The sequence below is a fragment of the Piliocolobus tephrosceles genome, chromosome 11, assembly GCF_002776525.5.
Source record: "Piliocolobus tephrosceles isolate RC106 chromosome 11, ASM277652v3, whole genome shotgun sequence".
NCBI lineage: Eukaryota > Metazoa > Chordata > Mammalia > Primates > Cercopithecidae > Piliocolobus > Piliocolobus tephrosceles.
In genome coordinates, this window is record NC_045444.1 from 1,974,601 (window position 1) to 1,998,054 (window position 23,454).

Below are 23,454 nucleotides of genomic sequence, written 5' to 3' on the forward strand. Positions count from 1 at the left end.
TATAATTAATTGAGGTCATCAAATGTTGCTGAAATTGTATTCAAAGGATGCTGTGTGGTGAGAAATGTTTGGGTTTTTTTCCCATGTGAAAGCATATTCTAGTATCTTTTTTTATTGGGGAGAACACAGAATTTATAAAATATATAACCATTATTTGCAAGTCAGTAGGTACCTTTTGTCCCCTATGTGTTTTTAATCTTTGATTCCAAAAAAGTATAACAGAGTTTATAAAAGATGTTGCAGAGAGTGCACTAGCATTTTGAGGCCTTTACATGCCCACTTGACTCTCCATTTTAAGTCTCAGCTTATGTTACTATCTAATTTTGTGGTCATTTTGACTTGACAGAGTATATACGTGAATGATCTAGATGAACATTTTGATAATGTTCTTGAATGTAAGGTGAAATATTGAAGGTAGAAATGGAGAAATACCAACAGTGTGGTTACTATCAGTATTTACCTGAATGACAACCTTGTGTGTTGCCTGAAAGACAGAATTAGTAATTAGTAATGATTTTTTTAAAAAGACCATTAAAAATTAGCATGTTATACTCTCTGTAAAATTCTCAGATATAAGAATATAGGCCAGTGACTACATTCAGAATTACTATATAAGATAGGTGTCAAATTAAAAAATCCATACCTAAAATTACCTATAGATAGGATGTTAAATTTTAATGTGTTGGTTATCATTTAGGATACTGTCTTGGAGTGGAGAAACAAAAGGATAAATTAAAGATACTTAATTAGCTGCAGCTGCCAGTTCTAAGGTGTTTGCAGAGTTTTCAATAGTAAACCAAGTGAGAAAAATTAGATTGAAATTCTAGAGATTTCTTTTCAGTGTGTTTTGGGGTGAGTGTGCAGGTATTCCTTTTTTTAACAATGGGAGTACTCAGTAATGTTGTGTCTGGATTATGTAATCCTAATGCTTGCAGCTAATAGTAGAATCCAAGCTAATTCCTTTTGAAAAACAAAGTTGTGTTATATGTATACATCTTGGCTTAATATTGTAACCCTTAAAATATTGTGAGTTATAACCATGTTCGTAATGTACTTCACTTGAAAAACTGTCTTTGAATTTCTGAATGGAAGTAGAATGTGTTGATTCTTGTATAGCCTGCATTGAAAACATAATAAGGAAATAAATGTGTCTCTCTAATAAGTTGAAATAAGTTCCTGAAGCAGAAGAAAGTAAAATCAAGTTTGATGGTAGTCAGAGAATTAATTTGTTCTCAGACCCTTTTGTAATGGAATGTTATGGAATCTTATAACTGGTATTATTTGGTAAAATGGGGTAAATGTCTAGTTTTTTTTTTTTTAAATTGTACTACCATAGTGTATATCAGTGATTTTTCTACTCTGATTAGAAATTAGAATCATGTGGGGGAGCTTTAAACCATAATGATGTCTTGGTCACATCCCTAGATAATTCTGATTGAACAGGTCTTAGATGGGACCTGGGCATAGGTAAGTACAAGTTCCCCCAAATGATTCTAATATGTAGCCAAGGCTACATATTAGTCAAAGCTTTAATGCTTGAGTAGTCTTAACGTGATAGTTGTGATTAGTAACGGTGTACCTTCTGCCACAGCTGCTAAGTTTTCAGAACTAGTTTAGACCCCAGGAAACAGGAAATCTGCTATAACTCCTTACCTTGAGATTTCAAGAATGTAAATATACATTCCCAATATGCAGATGAATCTGCTTAGTAATTCTTTCTCAGTTTTTAGCTAAATGAAAGTTGATTCTGTTTGGTAGTGAGTCAAGAGGAGAAAATAAACTCTATGTAGTACTAAATTAATTTTTAAAATATCCTTTTAATTAGTGAATTAGTTTAGTTTAATTAGTAAAAAATATTCCTTTAATTTTGAAATAGTGGGCGGGGAGCGGGGCGGGGAAAGAATGGAGTCAAACAGGTTCCACAAGGTTAAACACTATTTAGTTTTAGCAGGTGCTAGCATCATTAGAATTGAATTTTTCCAATTCCTGAGATACACATGCTAGGCAAATTGATACTACTTTCTTTTTACAAATGTAGAAACTAAGGCTTAGCCACATTTTAACTAATTGGCCCAAGATCACAAGCTAGTTTTGCCTAGGACTTGAATTCTGGTTTCTGCTTTTAACAGTTAAGTTCTTGCCTCTTGGTTAAATGAGTATGTAAGTAAAATTTGGCAAGTATAGGCATTAGTTCTGTCAGATTTACAATATTATGGCAAGGATATATACATGACCTTTAAACCCTGACTAAAGATTGTTTCTCACCAGGAAACTTTAACTTTGAATTATTTTTATTTTTATTTTTGGGACAGAGTCTTGCTCTGTCGCCCATGCTACAGTGCAGTGGCGCGATCTCGGCTCACTGCAAGCTCTGCCTCCCAGGTTCATGCCATTCTCCTACCTCAGTTTCCCGAGTGGCTGGGACTACAGATCCCCTTACCACGCCCAGCAAATTTTTTTTTTTTTTTTTTTTTTTTAGGAGGGGGAGGCTCACTCTGTGGCCCAGGCTGGAGTGCAGTGGCGCCATCTCGGCTCACTGCAAGCTCCGCCTCCCGGGCTCACACCATTCTCCTGCCTCAGCCTTCCGAGTAGCTGGGACTACAGGCGCCCGCCACCACGCCCGGCTACTTTTTTTGTATTTTTATTAGAGATGGGGTGTCACTGTGTTAGCCAGGATGGTCTCGATCTCCTGACCTCGTGATCCGTCTGCCTTGGCCTCCCAAAGTGCTGGGATTACAGGCGTGGGCCACCGCGCCTGGCCCTTTTGTTTTTTTTTTTGTTTTGTTTTTGTTTTTTTTTAGTAGAGATGGGATTTTACCGTGTTAGCCAGGATGGTCTGGATCTCCTGACCTTGTGATCCGCCCACTTTGGCCTCCCAAATAACTTTGAATTATTAAACCAAAACAGGCCTGATAGAAATATACTGTCTTGGATTGAGTAAATAGATTATATTTATAATATTATGCACTAAGCCTCACAAGAAATTATATATGAAGCCAGGATATTTGTATTCTTTTTTTTTTTTTTTGTAATGAGTATCTGATTCTCTGAAAACCTCTTTGGTAATTTGAATATTGTCATGGAGCTCTTCAGTGACTTTAATCAGCCAAACTAGAATTTCTAATGACTTTTGACTCTTCGAATATGTACTTTTTTAGTTTAGTGAAATAAAAATCTTAAAATTTCCTGGTTAAACATTTAAAACCACAAAGTTTGGTCGTCTGCCACCCCTATACAACACAGATGACTTTGCCCAAGTATTGATAAATCTTTGAATGAATGGGTTACCCATTAGCAGAGACCAAAGGACAATGCTATCTTGTAAGCAACGACAGTAGGCTTGTTAAAGAAAACTTATGTTTTTGTTGGTTTCACAGGAAATTGAATACTTGACAGTTCTAACAATAATAGACAAAAGAGCTCTTTTTTCCCTCCCCTAATCAAAGAGAGACTTCTTAACTCAAATGGAAGTGTATAGGTGCTTTTCTGTAACAGGCAGCTTCCTGCCATCTAATGATAAAATGATCAAAACACTGGCCTGTACTCGTAGCTGACTTTCTGTCTCAGACCAGCAAAAATGTTGGCTGGTCTCTAGTGCATTGCTACTGTCAACTCTTCCATGTTTGTGATATCAGGTTTTCTATGCTTCCCACTTCTACTTTCTGCATATACCAACCCTCAGAATCTTTCTCCCTCTGTCATGTAACTGTTTAAAATCTTGAGGGCTTCTATAATGGAAGCTAGTGGAAACAAGACATTTGAAGTACAAATTTCATACATCAAAGAATTTTAAAGATTTAGATTCATGAGCTTATGAAATCTTATTTTTAAACTACTTTACATGTTTTAATATGTAAATTATAAAAGCAAATATTTAAATATTTTTATTTGTTAATGTAAATATATAGTTTCTTAGAATTGAAATTGTTGCAATTCTAGTAAATGCTATCTTTTTTTTTTTTTTTTTTTTTAAGGTACCAGTATTTTTTGCAAATTAAACAAGACATTCTTACTGGAAGGTGGGCTCTTTAAATTTCTTACAAATTTTTTGTAATGGACTTTAAAAATACTTTTAAAATCTGTATTAAGTAATTCATGGTCATTGCAAATAAATGATTTAGGAAGGTTACATGTAGTGTGAATTCTTTTCATCAGATAAGTTTATTTCTTAATAGTTAAATCACATGAAACTTCAAGTGTGATTGTTTAACAAACTATAGTACTTTTGAAATTACTATGTTTAACCTTCGGTTATGTATTTTTGTTTTGTTTTATTAGATTACCCTGTCCTTCTAATACTGCTGCCCTTTTAGCTTCATTTGCTGTTCAGTGTAAGTATCAGCCCATTTTTAGGTCAAATAGCATATAACTTTGTGGTTTGTGTTGCTAGTACATTGGCTTTAATGTGGGAGTTCTGTAGATGTGTTACTATATAGAAAATAGTGACTGCAGTGGAAATGTAATTAAATCTCCAGTTAGTTAGCAATTACTATGATTTTTGGGAAAAAAAATTTCCTCTGAAATTGAGACCTAGAAGAATGTTAAATGGATTGCTGTAGCTTGCTGAAGTGGTTGTATTAGAAACATAAGTATTTTACATCCAGAAATAGAATTAATGATATCACTGATTTGACTATAATAATTTAAAAATTTGTTTATTAAAATATGAATATTTTCCTTTCATTATTAGCTGAACTTGGAGACTGCGATCAGTCAGAGAACTTGTCAGGCTACCTCTCAGATTATTCTTTCATTCCTAATCAACCTCAAGATTTTGAAAAAGAAATTGCAAAATTACATCAGCAACACATGTAAGAGTTTTTTAGTTTTTTATTTGATAAACTTCTTAATAGCATTCTTTCTAGAGAAATGTTTGAAATTACTTCTAATTTGATGGCTGTATTTAATATAGAACAATTACTGTTACCTAAAATAATATTATTTTAAAGAAATATAGGTGATCTATGCTAAAAAATGATTTCATAGACTATACGAGGCTCATTTTCATTTCTATGAAGAGCCATTAAGCTATGTGTAAACAGACATTTATTTGCTACTGTGTAGTAGTCTAAGTAATTTTAGAATATAAATAGTATAGTCACAATGTAGAGATACGTCTGCTTAGTAATTCTTTCTCAGTTTTTAGGTATAAAGGACTTGATTCTCCTTGGTAGTGAGCCAAGAGGAGAAAAGGAACTCTATATAATACTAAATTAATTTTTAAAAAATATTTCTTTAAAAACAGTACAGATTGAACATCCTTAACCCAAGTTTGAAATTCAGAGAGCTCTAAAATTTGAAACTTTTTGAGCACAGACATTACACCACAAGTGGAAAATTCTGCACCTGATCTCATATAATGAGTTTCAGTCAAAGTGTGGTCAAAACTTTGTTTCATACACAGAATTATTTTAAATATGATATAATATTACCTTCAGGCTATGTGTATAAAGTGTATATGAAACATAAATTTCATGTTTAGACTTGGTTTCTCTCCCAAGATACTGCATTATGTATATGTACATATTTCAAAACTTGAAAAAATCTGAAATCTGAAACACATGATCCCAAGCATTTCAGAGAAGGGATACTTAACCTTATCAATATTCATTCATTAACAATATTCATTCAACTTTGATACTTTTGTGTGAGTATAATTTTCTATATTATTTTTTCAAAAGAGATTTGTTGCCTTGAATAGAAAGTAATATTGTTTATTAGTTGAGAATTCAGTTGTGCTTCAATATAGGACTCTGAATACTCAGGGAAAAACTAAGGCAGTGTTGCATATTGGTAAGAGTCTGAACTAGAGAGCCAGACCGCCTGGTTTGAAATTCTGTAAGATTAGTTACTATCTTATAACCTTGGCCAGACTGCTTTATGCCTCTTCTTCTCTGTTTCCTTATGTAAACTGGGGATAATAAAAGTATCTATCTATCTCTGGAGTTATTGTAGGTCTTAAATGAGTTGATATACATGAGGTTCTCATAACCATACATAGCACATTGTACACACTGAAGAAATGTTAGCTGTTACTATTATTCAGAAAACTTACTTTCTTTTGCTAATAACTCATGTGTCTAAAACAGGATAACAAACCATGGCCCATTGCCTATTTTTTTTTTTTTTTTTTTGAGATGGAGTCTCGCTCTGTCGCCCAGGCTGGAGTGCAGTGGCATGATCTCAGCTCACTGAGATCATGCCACTGCACTGATGGCACTGATGGCAATCTCCGCCTGATGCCACTGATGGCAATCTCCGCCTCCCGGGTTAACGCCATTCTCCTGCCTCAGCCTCCCAAGTAGCTGGGACTACAGGCGCCCACTACCACGCCCAGCTAATTGTTTGTATTTTTAGTAGAGACGGGGTTTCACCGTATTAGCCAGGATGGTCTCCCTCTCCTGACCTCATGATCCGCCTGCCTCGGCCTCCCAAAGTGCTGGGATTACAGGCATGAGCCACCGCACCCGGCCCCCATTGCCTATTTTTATATGGCCCACAGGCTAAGATTGTTATATAGATTTTAAATGGTTGCAGAAAGTCAAAAGAAGAATAGCATTTTGTGGCATGTGAAATTTCATAAAATTCAGTGTTCATGAATAAACACTTACTGGAACACAGATGCCCTCATTCATTTATATGTTGTCTGGCTGTTTTCGCACAATGGCCAAGCTAAATAGTTGCCACAGAGACCGTATGTCCTAAAAGCCTACAATATCTACTATCCAGCCCTTTGCAATAAAAGGTTTGCTGATTCCTGATCTAAAATAGACTAAGAGTAAGAGTTTTTAATAGACTGCCTAATGTGGTAAGGGGGCTATTTTAGTCTAAGTAAATTCCATTCTTAGTGAAAGTTATACATACAGCATATCAGAATCAAGAGTTTGAAGATAAGCCAGATTTTTTAAATTTACCAATAATAAAAAGACTCTTAAGGAAAAGCTTATTGATTATATATTTCTGTTGATTATGTATTTCTGTTTGGTTTAAGTACATGATTTATCAGATCTTTAAATGAAGAAAAATAGAATTATCCACTTTAACTGAAGGGAGTATATATTTAATTTTATAGAAATTTGAAATGTGCTGCTTGTTTTGTGTATTAGCGGGCTGTTGGCTCCCTTTTCTAGTAACATTAGTGAATAGAAAGTTTGTATCTTTGTTTTTGTAATTTGCTGCTTTTGCTGTGCTGTAGTCTGATAATAACAGATAATAACTAAGGTTGTTAAAACTATATGTGAAATAGGAGTAAATCTGTTTTTAAAGGCCTTATAGGTAGAGCAGTGGTTCTTCAACTTGTGTTTATAAGAATCACTTGGGATTCTTTTTAAATATAAGCAGTTTTGACCTCATGCTTTCTAAATCAGACTCTACAGAATAGTCTTCTTAAACCATCTGTGATGAAAGATGGTGTCTTCCCTCCAGCTGTCATTATTGTATTATTTATGTTTTGTAAAATATAATAAAAATTAATTACTAGAAAAGTAAAGTGGAGAAAGCAAACAAAAATGTAAAAAATACAAGTCCTCGTTTGTTTTTTTGTTTTGTTTTTTACTGTTAGATTTAACAGATATTACCCTGCCAGATTGCTATACAAGCCTCCAACACTCAGGTTCCCTCCTGTGAATCAGCCTCTGACTGTGCACCACACTCTGAGAAGCACTGCCCTGGAGGCTGGCTTAGAATCTGCAAGTTTCAGAGATACCCTGTGTGGTTTAAATGCAGATATTGTGTATGAACCAAATATTGAGAAATACTGCTTTTAAGTTATGTCTAAAAGTGAGGGGCTTTGTTATAGTCATCCATATAAATAGTAAGGAGCTTTAAAAACTTGGTGTATATTTGTATTTCTAGAAAATAAGAAAATATTCTGGAAAATAATAATTTGGGTTACTGAAAATGTGCCCTCCAGGTAAGTTAGAGGAGTAGTCCTGCATGGTGTTTTGTAGATTTAAGACTACTCAGTTTTTTCAGATAAATAGCCTTTTTCTAATTTAGCCGTATTTGATTGATTGATTGATCCAATTTTTAACTTGATGTCTTTATAGAGGCTTATCTCCTGCAGAAGCAGAATTTAATTACCTAAACACAGCACGTACCTTAGAACTCTATGGAGTTGAATTCCACTATGCAAGGGTAAGTGAAGAAAACTTACTTCGATGTTGTTGAGTTGGGTTCCATTACTCAGTATAACATTTTTTAAGATTAGATAACAAATGGAATAAGTTATGATTGCTGCTGACATAGCTGCACTGAAAATTTCCTCTGAATTTAAGTATTTTCACAATAACTTAAGATTCAATTCCTGAATGCGAAGGACGGTTAATGTGGATTCTTCTTGTTATTGTTCTTCAAGGTAGTGTTTTATATGTAAAGATAATTTTTACAGACCATAAGATATAGTACCTTTAGAATATTTATTTTAAAATATAATTGTTAAGCTATAGGAAAAGTGGCTTTTGTATACTTTTATAATAATGATCATTAAAAATATTCTCACATCACTGAGGCCTGTATTAATGCACTTACTTTATTTAATATCTCTATTATGAGTTTTTATTTATAAAGCACAACATGGAGCATATTAACATATTTTTATATCCCCGCCATCTCTGTATTGAAGTGGAATTTATAGTCACTGGCTTTTTCTGTGTTACACTGTATAACTTCTTTTCGCTTGTGTCAAACATTGCTGCCTTTGAAAAACTGGTAACCTCCTGGCGTAAGCATATTTATGAGTGTTTATCCCGTATTTGTGTGTTTCCTCATGTTTTTCTTGAGTTCTTTATCAAAAGTACTTGGAGTACAGCTATTCTGTGCTCAGTGAAAAGTGGAATTATAATCATCAGTTGAGTTGCTGATAGTGTTTATCTTCTCTTGGGAATAAATAGTTGAGCCTAAAAAGAGTATCAGCCTGAAAGGGAATTCAGAGACAATGTTTTTCTTAGATAATTATTTTCAATCAATCATTTTAATATGCAGACACTCACAGGTACACAGATAGTTGTTTAAGTACTCAAAGTTCTACTTCATGTAATGGTTTTATCCTTTAGGACCTTTCCTGACCATATTCTGGGAGAGAAACATCAGTTCTTATATTTCACAAAGCTTATGTCAATCTTTCCTTTAAAAGACCAGATGAGTTGCTTTCCTCAAATGATTTTATCTTGCAGTTCTGAGTTTTACTTGGAAATCTTTTTGTCTGATTCCATTTAAAATGTGTCTCTTAGAAACTTTCAGCTTTCTTTTTTTTTTTCCTTCAACTTTTAAGTTCAACTTTCTGCTTTCTTTAAAATATGCCCCTTTACTGTCCTTCCTTATTTAGGGCCTATATCTTTTGAACATGATCCTCAAAAATGTAATGTACTTGTCAGTATTTGTGTCACTAGTTTTTTCTTTTTTTTTTTAATAATAAAGTTTAAAACAGATGGAACTTTAAATATGTGAATTAAACTATGGTTAAAAATAAAAAGGGGCTGGGCATAATGTGTCGTGCCTATAATCCCAACACCTTGGGACAGCAAGGCAGGAGGATTGCATGAGCCCAGGTGTTCAAGACCAGCCTGAGAAACATAATGAGATCTCAGCTCTACACATTTAAAAAATAAGCTAGGCATAGTGGTGCATGCCTGTAGTTGCAGCTACTCAAGAGTTGAGGCAGGAGGATCAGCTGAGCTGAGGAGTCTAAGCCTTCTGTAAGCTACAATCATGTCACTTCACTCCAGCCTGGGTGACAGCAAGATCCTGTCCTTTCTTGTAGTATTATTATAGTTTTGGGTGTTACATTTACATCTTTAATTGTCTTGAGTTGATTTTTGCATGTGGTAAGAGCTAGGTGTCCAGTTTCCTTCTTCTGTATGTGGCTATCCAATTTTCTCAGAACCATTTATTGAAGAGGATGTCCTTTCCCCAGTGTAAGTTCTTGTTGACTTTGTTGAAGATCAATTGGCTGTAAATATTTGGCTTTGTAAGTTCTTGTTGACTTTGTTGAAGATCAGTTAGCTGTAAATATTTGGCTTTGTTTCTGGGTTCTCTAGTCTGTCCTATTGGTCTTTGTGTATGTTTTTACATCAGTACCATGCAGTTTTGGTTACTGAAGCCTTGTAACACATTTTGACATCAGGTAATTTGATGCTTTGTTCTTTTTGCCCTGGATTGCTTTGGTTATTTGGGCTCTTTTTTTGGTTCTGTATGAATTTTAAGATTTTTTTTCTAATTCTATGAAGAACAATGTTGGTATTTTGATAGGGATTGCACTGGATCTGTAGAGTGCTTTGGCAATATGGTCATTTTAACAATATTAGTTCTTCAGATCCAAGGGCATGGGATTTTTTTGTTTGTGTCATCTTAAATTTTTCATCAGTGTTTTGTAGTTTTCCTTGTAGAGATCATTCACCTTCTTGGTTAAATTTATTCCTAGGTATTTTTTGTAGCTATTGTAAATGGGATTGCCTTCTTGATTTCTTTCTCAACTAGATCATTATTGATGTATAGAAGTGCTGCTGGTTTTTATGTGTTGGTTTTTACTGAATTTATTTATGAAATCTAAGCATTTTTGGTGGAGTCTTCAGGTTTTTTTAGATACAAGATCATATCATCAGCAAAAAGAGGTCATTTGACTTCCTCTTTCCCAATTTGGATACCTTTTCCTTCTTTCTCTTGCCTGAGTGCTCTGGCTAGGACTTCCAGTAGTATGTGGAATAAGAGTGTGAAAGTGGGCATCCTTGTCTTTTTCTAGTTCTAGGGAGAACAATTTCAACTTTTCTGTATTCAGTATGATGTTGATTTTGGGTTTGTCGTATATGGCTTTTATTATTTTGAGGTATGTTCCTTCTGTGCGTTTGTTGAGATGTTGAAGTTTTTCAAATGCTTTTACAATGTCTTTTGAGATGGTCATATGGTTTTTATTCTTCATTATCTTCTTGTGATATATCATGTTTACTAATTTGTGTGTGTTGAATCATCCTTACATTCCTGATATAATGTATCGTATCTGATTGTGGTGTATTATCTTTCTAACATGCTGTTGGATTTGGTTTGCTAGTACTTTGTTGAAGATGTTGGTGTCTTTGTTCATCAGGGATATTGGCCTGTAGTTTTCTTTTTTCTAGTTTTTGCATCCTTGCCTGGTTTTGGTATGATACTAATGCTGACCTTATAGAATGAGTTAGGAGAATTCCCTCCTCTTCAGTTTTTTTTTGGAATAGTTTCAGGACTGTTATTACTTCTTTGTATGTTTGGTAAAATTCAACTTTGAATCCGTTTGTTCCTGGGCATTTCTGTGTTGGGAGACTTTCTTTACCGATTTCAATCTCACTACACATTATTGGTCTCTTCAAGTTGTCTATTTCTTCTTGATTCAGTCTTGGTAGGTTATATGTTTCCATGAATTCATTTCCTCTAGGTTTTCCAGCTTGTAGTTGTTCATAATAGTCTCTGATGATCTTTTCTATTTCTGTAGTATCAGTTGCAATGTCTCCTTTTCATTTCTGATTTTACTTATTTGGATATTCTGCCTTCTTGGTTAGCCTAGCAGTTTATTAATTTTGTTTGTCTTTTTGAAGAACCAACTTTTTGTTTCATTTATCCTTCATGTTTTTTATGGTCACTATTTCATTTATTTCTGCTCTGATCTTTGTTATTTCTGTTCTACTAATTTTAGGTTTATTTTGTTCTTGCTATTCCAGGTTTTTGAGATGCATTGTTAGACTGTTAACTTGTAGTCTTTCTCCTTTTCTTGTGTAGGCATTTATTGCTGTAAACTTCCCTCTTATCAGTGCCTTTGTTGTATCCCACAGGTTTTGGTATGTTGTATTTCCATTTTCATTTGTTTCAAAGAATTTTTTTATTTCCATCTTAATTTCTTAATTGACCCAATGGTCGTTTAGAAGCATGTTGTTTAACTGATTTGTTGAGACTTGTTTTGTGACCAAACATATGGCCTATCTTGGAAGATGTTCCATGTGCTTATGAAAATAATGCATATTCTGCATTGTTCAGTAGAATATTCTCTTAAGTGTCTGGTCCATTTGATCTAATGTTAAGTTTAAGTCCAGTGTTTCTTTATTTTCTTTCTAGATCTGTCTCATACTGAGAGTGAGGTGTTAGTCCCCCACTATCGTTGTATTACAGTCTATATCTCTCTTTAGATCTAGTAGTATTTGTTTTATGAATCTGGGTACTTCAATGTTTGGTGCATATATATTTGGACTAGTTATGTCCTCTTACTGGGTTGATCTCTTTATCATTATATAATGACCTTCTTTGTCTTTTTTTTTTTTTTTTTAACTGTTCTTGAAATAATTAAAATCTGTTTTATCTGATATAAGTTTGGGTACTCGTAACTTTTGGTTTTCGTTTGTGTGGAGTATTTTTTTCCATCCCTCTATTTTCAGTCTATTTGTGTTTTTAATGAAAAACTGAGTTTCTTTTAAGCAACATATAGTTGAATTATGTATTTTAATCCATTCAGCCATTTTGTATCTTTTAAGAGGAGAATTTCATCTATTTACATTCAAAGTTGTTGGTACATGAGGTTTTGTTCTTTTCATATGGTTAATTGTTTTCTAGTTATTATATGTATTCTGTGTTTCTTTCTTTTTCTCTTATAGTTTGTTGTTTTGATGGGTTTCTGTAGTGATACTGTTTGAGTCCTTTCTCTTCCTCCTTTGTATTTCTTTACCCATTAAGTTTTATACTTTTGTATGTTTTCATGATGGTAAATGTCATCATTTCACTTCCAAGTTTAGGACTCCCTTGAGCATATCTTGTAGAACCGATCTAGTGGTATAGAATTCCCACAGGATTTATTTGTCTGTGAATGATTTCATTTCCCTTTCATTTATAAGTGATAATTTTGATAGATATTGTATTCTTGAGTGGCAGGTTTTTTCTTTTAGCACTTTCAATATATCATTCCATTGTCTTCTGGCCTGTAAAGTTTCTGCTGAGAAATTCACTGTTAGACTGGTGGGGTTTTCTTTGTAGGTGATGAGACACTTTTGCTACTTTTAGGATTTGCTCCTGAAGTTTGATTTTAGACAGTCTGATTATAATGGTGCCATGGAGAACACCTCTTTACATTATATCTGTTTGGAGATCATTGAGCTTCCTGTATCTGAATGTCTAATCCTTTCTTTGTTTCTTTGCCCTTGGGGATACAAATAATATGTAAATTTGGTCACCTTATCTTGCCTCAAATTTCAGGAATGTTTTGCTCATTCTTTTTTCATCTCTTTTCTTTATTTTTGTTTGACTGGATTATTCTGAAAGACCTGTCTTCAAGTTCCAAGTTTCGTTCTTTGGACTGATGTAGTCTGTTGTTGAAGTTTTCAAATGTATTTTGAATTTTTTTCAGTGAATTCTCCAGTTTCAGATTTTTTTTTTTTTTTTTTTTTTTTTTGAGACAGAGTCTTGCTCTGTTGCCCAGCTTGGAATGCAGTGGTGTGATCTCAGCTCACTGCTACCTCCACCTCCCAGATTCAAGCGATTCTCATGCCTCAGCCTCCCAAGTAGCTGGAATTACTGGCACACGCTACCATGCCTGGCTGATTTTTGTATTTTTAGTAGAGAGGGGGTTTCGCCATGTTGGACAGGCTGGTCTCGAACTCCTGACCTCAGGTGATCCACCCACCTTGGCCTCCCAAAGAGCTGGGATTACAAGCATGAACCAGCTTCAGAATTTTTATTAGGTTCTTTAAAAAAAAAATCTCTTTGGTAAATTTCTCATTCATACCCTGAATAGCTTTCCTGACTTATTTGTATTGTTTTTCAGCATTCTCTTGTGTCTCACTGAGCTTTAAAGTTAACAATTTGAATTATTTATTTCATGCTGGGATTTTGAAATTTTCTTTTTGATTAAGATCTATTGCTGGAAATTATTGTATTCCTTTGGAGATACCATATTTTCCTGCTATTTCATGTTTCCTATGTGCTTACATTGTATCTGTGCATCTGATGCAATAGTTGCTGCTTCTTATATTTGAATTTGCTTTTGTAGGGGAGGACTTTTTCCTGAAAATTTATCTATGGTTTGGGTTGAGTAGGGTCCATAGACTTCGATTCTGGCTGCATGCAGTAATATGGTCTCATTTATAGACATCGTATATATAGCAGTGAGTAAAGTAGATAAAATTCAACCCTCCCAAAGCTTGCATTCTGGGGGGCAAGAAACAAAACTCTAAATGAACAATTATGGGTATATCAGAGTATGTACTGTTTGATTCCATTGAGGTTCAGTAACTGGCAAAATACCAATCTTTATTGATAGAAGTCAGAATAGCGGTCAATTCTGGAGGAATGTTTATTAACTGGGAGACTCATGAGGGAGTTTTCTGGGTTTTTCAAAATGTTCTATATATTAGTTTGTGATGGTTATGTTGGAGTGTAAATAAGAACGTGTATGTATGTGTGTAAAATTTTGAGTTGTACATTTAAGAATTGTGCATTTTACTATGTAGTACTTCGGTTCTTTTAAAAAATTAAGTAGGTAATATGTCAGATATTGATAGATGCTATGAAGAAAAGTTAAGCTGAGAATGGGGAATTAAACAAATGAGGTATCAGGGAAGGTCTCACTGAGAAGGTAAACAGATCTGAAAGAGCCATGTAAACATCTGGGAGGAGATTATTCTAAGCAGAGGAAAGAGCAGTGAAATAGTATATATAGCAGTTCAAATAATAGCTAAGAGTTTAGTATGGCTTGTGTAGTGCGAGCAAGGAGAGGAGAGTATTAGGAGACGAGATCTAAGCAGACAAGAACTTTATAAGCCTTTTTTTTTCTTTCTTTCTTTCTTTTGAGGCAGAGTCTTGCTCTGTCATCCAGGTTGCAGTGCATTGGTGCCATCTCAGCTCACTGCAGCCTTGGTCTCTCGGGCTCAAGTGACCCACCCACCTCAGCCTTCCACGTAGCTGGGAACACAGGCACGTGTCACCATGCTGGCTGAATTTTTTTTTTTTTTTTTAAGTGGAGATGGAGTCTTGCTTTGTTGCTCAGGCTGGTCTCAAACTTCTCAGCTTAAGCAATCCTACCTGCCTTGGCCTCCCAAAGTGCTGGGACTGCAGACATGAGCCACCACATCTTTATAAAACATTTTAAGGACTTTGGCTTTTAACTATAATCAAAACCATTAGAGAGTTTTGAAGCAATAAAAGACTTGTTGTGATTTACGTTTTTAAAATATAACAATGACTTTTGTTTTGAGAGTATACTGTAAGATACTAAGGGAAGAGACTGTTAAGAGTGATCCTGGTGAAAGGTAATGGTTCTTATAGTATTGGGGTGGTGGACGGTAATCAGATTTTGAATATATTTTGAATATGGAAGTGACAGCTTTTACTGATGTGTACTGGCTATGGGTGTGAGGAAAAAAAGGATTTGATAATTATTTCAAAGCTTTTGGCCTGAACTTTTACTAACTTGGGAAAGACCTAGGAGAAGCAGATTTAGTAGGAGTGTAAGTCAAGAATTTATCTTGGGATATATTAAATTTGAAGAGACGCAAATCCTCATGAAAGAGGGCTAGGCATTTCAATTTATGGACCTGGAGGTGAGAGGAAAAGTCTGGACTAGAAATAATACATTTGGGAATTGTTAGCTTATAGTTAATAGTTAAAATCATGAGATGAGAGCACTGAGGGAGTAAATTTCGTAGGTATTGAAGAGAATAGGTCCTCAAAGTTGGAACACTTCAATGTTTAGAATTTGAAGAGATGAAGAAGAACCAGGAAAGGAGACCAAGAAGGAGCAGCCATTCAGAAAGGAGAGCCTTTCTTTCTAGCAAAGACACAAATATGTGTCTCTGAAGCCAAGTAAATCAGGAGCAGTCAGCTTTGTTGGATGATGCTGTTAGGTCAAATAAAATGAGGACAGAGAACTGGATTAGAAAAGTGGAGGTCACTTTTCAAGAGCAGTTTTGGAGGTGCAGTGATGGCCAAAGAGTGATGAGAGAATACCAAAAAAAAACTGAGAACAGTAATTTTGAGGGCTTTTGCTCCACAGGACACAGATAATAATAACAGGAAACACCTATATAGCATTTACTATGTCCCAGCCATCCTTCTTAGGGCTTTATATATATTAATCCAATTTAATCCTTACAACAGCCTTGTGAGACAGGAGTATTATTATCTCCACTTTACAGATGAGGGAAATGAGACACGGAAAAGTTAAGTAACATGGCCATATAATCCCTATTTCTGTATTAAGAGCCAATTTATAACTTCTTTCCAAAACCTCATTTTTAACCTGAATGTATTTGAAGACTTTTTGACAGATCCATTAAAATGATCAAATAATTTGCAAATATAATCTCTTGGCACAGAGAAAGGAACTCTTTTCTCAGATTGGAGCTATACATATGACTTTATCCATATCACTCTACTGTAATCAAATCACATAGTGGTTTTCCATAATTCTGATGTGTGCTTTCACTCATTGTGACATAGCATCATTTTATTTTTAGTCAACCATCTTTCTGTATCAGGCATCTTTGTGAAAGCATAAATAGGTCACTAATTGTTTTCATTTTCACTGAATAATTTGTTTGCATTCTCATACTCCATTAGGCCTATGTAAAGCATACAAACTTTTTTTCATCATTAATGAATGTATAAGCCTTTATGTCTAACTACATTAAAAATAGGCATGAAAATTTTAAACAAATGATATATTGGAAAAGAACATACTGCTACAGGATAAAAGAAAATAATTTCAACATATGTTACAGAGAATTTTTTAATATTCATGTTTTATAAAGAGTTCCCCAAAGGAATAATTTTTTTTAAACTTGTGAGTAGAAACATATGGCATACAGATATAATAAACATTTCACAGGAGAAATATAGGTGACCAATATTATGTACCTGTCACTAATAATGAAAACCAGGAGATACCAATTTTATCGGATTAGCAAAAGTTCAAAGGTTTAAAAATATCCGTTTTTTTGTCTGAGTATGGTAAAGTGGACACTCTAATACATTGTTGAAATATAAATTTGTACAAATCTTTTGGGGGGCAGATATTAATATGAATATAATCTTTGCTCACTTCCATTACCGAAACTCCATTCTTTAAAATATTTATAGATGTGTTAGAAAAAGTTGTGTAAAGATATAGGAAAACATACACCAAAGTGTTAGTAGTGGTTATCTCTGGGAATGAGGGAGGGAGGCAGGGAAGGTGACAGGGGAAGTCTTTGACTTCTTATTTGATATTTGCAATTGTTATATATTGTTTTGAAATTGTTTTGTAATTAAAAGTAATTAAGAAAATTAACAGCTGTCTCCACCACTTAAAATTAATGTTGTTCTTATGTACATCATACTATTGAGTGGGTTTGGGTTATTGTACTATTAACATGTGATAATAGAGAGGTCAGAATATTTAAGTACCCTAGGTAATTAGTTTGTGTATAGTATAGTAGTATCCAAAGAAAGCAGGGGATGTTGGGAGGCGGAGGTGGGTGGATCACCTGAGGTCAGGAGTTTGAGACCAGCCTGGCCAACATGGCGAAACCCCATCTCTAAAAGTACAAAAATTAGCTGGGGGTGGTGGTGGGCACCTGTAATCCCAACTACTCAGGAGGCTGAGGCAGGAGAATTGCTTGAACCTGGGAGCGGAGGTTACAGTGAGCCGAGATCGCATCACTGCACTGCAGGCTGGGCGACAAGAACGAGACTCTGTCTCAAGAAATAAAGGAGGGGATGGCAGTCTATACATCACAAGAGAAAGTGAAATGAACAATTAGGGTATGTGCAGAAAATGTTAGAACATCTATTCATATTCAGTTTAAATACCATTTTTTCCTGCTTTTTTTAAACATACAGTTGTAAAATACAACACAGATAGGTATGTATATCTTACTGAATTACTGTAAGGCAAACATCCTTGTAACTACCACCCAGTTCAAGTGGTAGAATGTTGCCAGCTACTCCGGAAACCTTTTCCCAATAAGAGCTCCTTCCTACGTAGTATTTTTTTTTTAAATAATTTTTATTATCCAAGTGTGCCTTGCTAGAAACTGTAGCTTGATCTTGCTGTTTGGTGTATTTTGTTTGACTCACGGTAACTAAGACCGTTTAATCTACAGGTTGTTGCTTCTTCTCTTTTGCTTAGAATTTACCTGTAAAGCACTGGATTATTTTACCTGTAGTTTCTTACAGTCTGGATTTTACTTGATCACATATTCATAATGTAATTCAACATGATTTGCTGTCCTCTCTATCTGCTGCAGATTGGCAGCTTGATCTAGCAGCACGTTCAGATTCAAGATTAATCTCTGTTACGTTCTTTTTTCAGGCAGTGCATAATGCCTGGGTTTTGCTCTTATTCTGTGCTAGCAGCCATTTATGCTGGATGCCTAGATCCATTAATTTATTGGAAGCTGCAAAATGGAGATATCCTAATATATTTTTGTTTTTTATTTGCTGGAATGATTTTATAAGGGGTCCTTTTCTTTCTTTTACTGTTCAGTTACCCAGTGGTATAGTTCATATAGAAAATGCATGGAAAAGAATGTTTGATTCTTTCCTTTATTTACCTGGTTTTCAAGGTAATGAATATGAAGCAGTAGATTAGATATTACTGATAAGATTTAATACAGTATCGTTATTCTCCTTATTGAAGCTCAAATTAGCCCATCTTTGGTCACCAGTGGAGGTGGTCTTCTTTTGGCTCGTCTTTTTTTTTGTTTTTTCGAAACAGGGTCTTACTCTGTCACCCAGGCTGAAGTATAGTGGGGCAATGTCGGCTCACTGCAACCTCCGCCTCCTGGGTTCAAGTGATTCTCCCACCTCAGCCTCTTAAATAGCTAAAGGTGCATACGACCACACCCAGCTAATTTTTGTTTTTGTTTGTTTTTGATAGAGATGGAGTTTCACCATGTTGACCAGGCTGGTCTCAAACTCCTGACTTCAAGTGATCCGCCTGCCTCAGCCTCTCAAAGTGCTGGGATTACAGGCATGAGCCACCGCACCCAGCCTCCTAAGTCCTTTTGACATGATCTTGGTCTAGTCTTTGATAGCTTTTATGCTATCTAGTATTTTTAAGATGTTTTGCCACAGACATGAAATGAGCTATTTCTCCAAGAAGCCCTTTTAATGGAAAATGATATTTCAAAAATCTCAGTGTGGGTGCTAAGGATGGTTATTCCTACTGGGTTGGTCATTGTTTCTAGGCTTTTGAAGTGAACAGAGTTGGGAATTTATACTAGTTTCTGTATCTATATTGAGATACACAGAATGTTTTGGTACTTAGAGCTCAAGGAATTCTACTATTCACATATCCTATAATTATTTATTTGCTTCATGCTATCCTGTAATTAAAAATAGTACTTATAATTACCATATCAGTTATTACTAGAACAATGAAAATTTTTAACTTTTAAAATTTGTATCTCCCTTTTTCTTTTTTCATAGTTGCTCTGAATTTACATTTTCAAATCATATAGCCACTGCATATTATAAATTCTCCCCTTTAATTATCATTTAATCTTAGTTCCAAAGGTAACTACATAGTTAAAGCTCATCACAAATCTTTATAATCTGATTTTATATCAAACATTCTCTAGTAATATGACTGGCTAAGTGTAAGCATAAAATTATCATCAGAAATCAAATAACGTATTTGAGAAGTAGGCTCTTTGGAGGAGTGTGAAATGATATAATTGTTCATTGATGTTCCAAGTACGATCCACGGACTGTTGCCAGTCTGTAAATTGTAGTTGGTCCATGAAGAGACACATACAGAAATTAAGTGTAAGATTTAGCTACTTTTATAGCAGTCTGACATAAAGCATGTTAGTGTGATTTGCAAAAGCATCAGTAGCTGACAGATTGGAAACTTAAACAACAAAAACAGAAAACATAACTGGTCCTTTTCTACATGTAGTTGGAAAGACACTGTTATGAACAATATCAGCCCTTATCTCTACAATAATTAGGTCTTTCAGATATGCGGTTTAAGAAACAGATAAATATGAGAGAAATATGTAGATGTGGGCTAATAAAGTTTTTACTGAGAAGATGGATGTAATCTATACTTTGGTTTGGTTTGGCTTGATTTGGCAGGAAGATACGAACAGAGATATGAGAACAGGTTTAACATGGAGTTGTGGGCACACAAAACACATCATAAAAATGACCTAGCTAGAGTAGAAGATTTTTACCAGTTAGGAAGGAGAGATTAATTGGGAATGGTTGTATAAAGGCCTTGGATCCCAAGCTGAACAGCTAAGACATTTTCATACAGACAATAATAGGGAACCATTCATGCCGCAAAAGAGTACAAGGTACTTTTTTCTGTGCCTAAGAATCCAATAAATAGTTCTAGTGAATAATTTATTTATTAAATTTATAGTATAGTATTAAGTGATATGAAGAAAAGCAAAATAAGGTATTTTAAATTAAGATGATCAAAGTGTATTTTTCTAGACATTGGAATTAATAACATTTGTGTCCATGAAGGCTATAATACTTGGTCTCTCATTTATCTTACCCACCTCTAGGAATGCCTTGGGAACTGCCACCTCAGTCTAGATATCTATAATTTGAAACTTGGGTTCCCTCATATTTCTGAATATATCATTTTTTAAACTTGTTTTTCTACTATGATTGTATCTTGATTGGCTTCTCTGTTTATTGGGTTTGGTATTAGCTTTCCACAAACACTTGGTGATTTTTTGGTTCTGTACCCTCTTTTGTATTTGTGATTTCTGGTTCACTTGGTTGCGAATGCTATTTCTCTTTACTCTAGCCTGCCTTACGTGATGGTTAAGGTGCGAAGGAATACAAAGCCAGTTACAGTGTGCCTATAGTTTGCCTCTTTCAGTTTGGGATTCTCTATTCATCCCTTCTGAGGATTACGCTTAATTCTAAATTTTTGGACCTACTGTCCACAATTGCTGTTTTAGACAGGCTTCGCACTTTAATTTCCTGTAGTTGAATCCAGTTGGAGTGGGATTGTGGGACTGTTAGGAGTTAATTATCACAGCTGCTCCCTACCTGATTATCCTGACAGTAATTTGCAGGCCCCTCTTAATTCTTTTATCTATGGTAACTGAACTCGTACCTGAAAATTGAAAATTTCTTTTCTGTTTTTACCTTCACATAGAGCAGTCTCTTTCCTACATAGTTTGGGCTGTGGTTTTATGAATTTTTTTTTTTCCTCTCAGTAAATCTAGTCTTAGCACTTTATATCTTCAAGGATTCCTCAAGATATCTGGTCCATTGATAACATATTAAATATTACAGATTCTTTTGCTTTATGTATTTCTTCCCTAATGTATATCTTCTATAATGTTTTATGAGGTTGGGAGCAGATAGGCTAGTAGGAGTATATATTTACTCTTGCATCATTTAGGCTCAATCTTACATCTTGATCCAAACTTCTAATTGATGTCCTTTAAAACATGCTTTTTTTTTTTTTAAACTAATATACACTGTTGCATTTGACCATTTATGTATTATCTTACCTAACAGATTAATAAGATTTTATTTCATTAGAAGTTATTGATACTATAAAGTATTTGTTCTAGGAAGACTGTTAAAATCTAGTTTATATTTTATTTAGTAAGTTCTGTCTTCTGATTAAGTGAATGGTAGGTGGTAAAAGTGTGCCTTCTGTATTAGGTTACTTGTAGAATCTTTTAAATAAAGCAAAATGGTTTCAAGGTAAATTAGCATCTAAGAAACGTATTTTTATTCTACCCATTCTCTCATTAGTGTAGGTTAGCTATTCAAATTGGGTCATTTAGTATGCAAACTCTCACTCATTCTTCAAGGTACAATTCAAATGTTCTTCTCTGGGGTCTTCTAAACTCTCTAAGAACGGTTCTCTATTGTATACTCTCATGATGTTTCTAATGTATCATACTAGTTATAGGACTTCTCATATGTTGTAAATATCGCTTTATTGGGTTCCCTTTCACCAAACTCTGAATTCCTACATGTTTTATTCATGTTTGTGATGTTAGCATCACAATTACTTAGTAAATGAATTGTAATAGTTTTAGGAATGGTAAAATGAATACTAAGTCATCATTCTACCAAAGACAAAGGTCTCTGATTTCTGAATTCTAGGTTCCTATTCCAAAGAGTCAGTTCTAGTCATAAATTGTGGGAAATCCTGAGATCCATTTTGCTTTAGATTAAAGAATTTTAGTAAGACGTTTCAGTTTGGTTTAAAATTTGTTCTTTATTTTTATTTTGTAATAATTACCATTTGAGTTTCTAATTAGTATTCAGTTCTTTGCAACCTTTGAAAATGCCATGTTTAGTTTAAAAAAAAGAATCCTATTTTTAAAATATATCTCTAACAAAGCCCATTAATTTAGATTTATCATGTTTTTATTCATTTTTTTGAAGGATCAGAGTAACAATGAAATTATGATTGGAGTGATGTCAGGAGGAATTCTGATTTATAAGAACAGGGTACGAATGAATACCTTTCCATGGTAAGAACATCCATTGATACTTTTATGTTTACCACTGTATTATCAAATATAATTTATATTAAAGACAGTGGCTGTTGAACTATTTTAATGTTGTCATTTTACTTGTGAGATAAATTTTATACTTTATCCCACTTGGTTAGAACCTACCGGAAGACACCAAAATAGTTTATTTCAAAATTACTTATTAAAAATTCTTACTTATGAATTTTTCTTGTATGGAATTTTTTAAAGATGATCAGAGTTTTCCAGTCTTTTTAACAAAGATTTGCCCCCAGGGCAAACTATTTTACCAGCATCTAACCAATGTGGGTTTTATCAGAGTTTAACCAAAGTGGTAGAATGGAAATACCCAATTTAGACCCCTCCTGCTTTCTTATCTCACCTAAGGAGGGGTTGACCTGAGAAGCACCCAAGATTGCAGTCAAGAGGCACAGACCACTAAACCACAAAGACCTAATTACAGGATGAAAGAATGATTCCTCCCTATCCCACACCTTACTGCCACGTCAACATGGCTCGTAAATAATAACAGGGAATCACAACTAAAATAATTGTAAGGCTCAGATTATTTAAGAGTCACTTAGGGAAACCCAAAGACAGCAGGGATGTGAAAAACAAAGTTAGAGAAAATTATAACCTCTGACACCTACAGAGTGTTTACACAAACATTAAACATAGCCTTATGCCTTGCCAGGTCTACATAAAACTTCACACCAAAGGCATATTTATTTATTTCTTTTACCCACTATATCATATCCAGCATTTAGCAAAAAAAAAAAAAAAGGCAGAAACACAGTTTGAAGAAACAAAGCAAGGATGAGAACCAGACCCAGATATGGAAGAAATTTTGGAAGTATTATACCAGAACTTTAAAATAATTAACATACTAAGGGAAAAGTATATGGAAAAAGTGTATAATGTACAAGAACAGATGGAAATGTAAGCACAGAGATGGAAACCTTAGGAAACCTTATGAGGAAGAATTAAACAGGAATGCTAGAAA

General features: G+C 34.4%; 1 protein-coding gene across 4 annotated transcripts in view; it reads left to right on the forward strand.

The window, feature by feature from the left end:
• PTPN4 (protein tyrosine phosphatase non-receptor type 4) overlaps positions 1-23,454 on the forward strand; it is a 219,801-nt gene that overhangs the window by 123,011 nt on the left and 73,336 nt on the right. For all 4 annotated transcript variants that reach the window (XM_023185206.2, XM_023185205.2, XM_023185207.2 and 1 more), the window contains exons 6-10: positions 3,975-4,019; positions 4,279-4,331; positions 4,691-4,811; positions 8,049-8,136; positions 22,363-22,451. In XM_023185206.2, the coding sequence (XP_023040974.1) occupies positions 3,975-4,019; positions 4,279-4,331; positions 4,691-4,811; positions 8,049-8,136; positions 22,363-22,451 (396 nt within the window). The remainder of the gene's footprint in view (positions 1-3,974; positions 4,020-4,278; positions 4,332-4,690; positions 4,812-8,048; positions 8,137-22,362; positions 22,452-23,454) is intronic.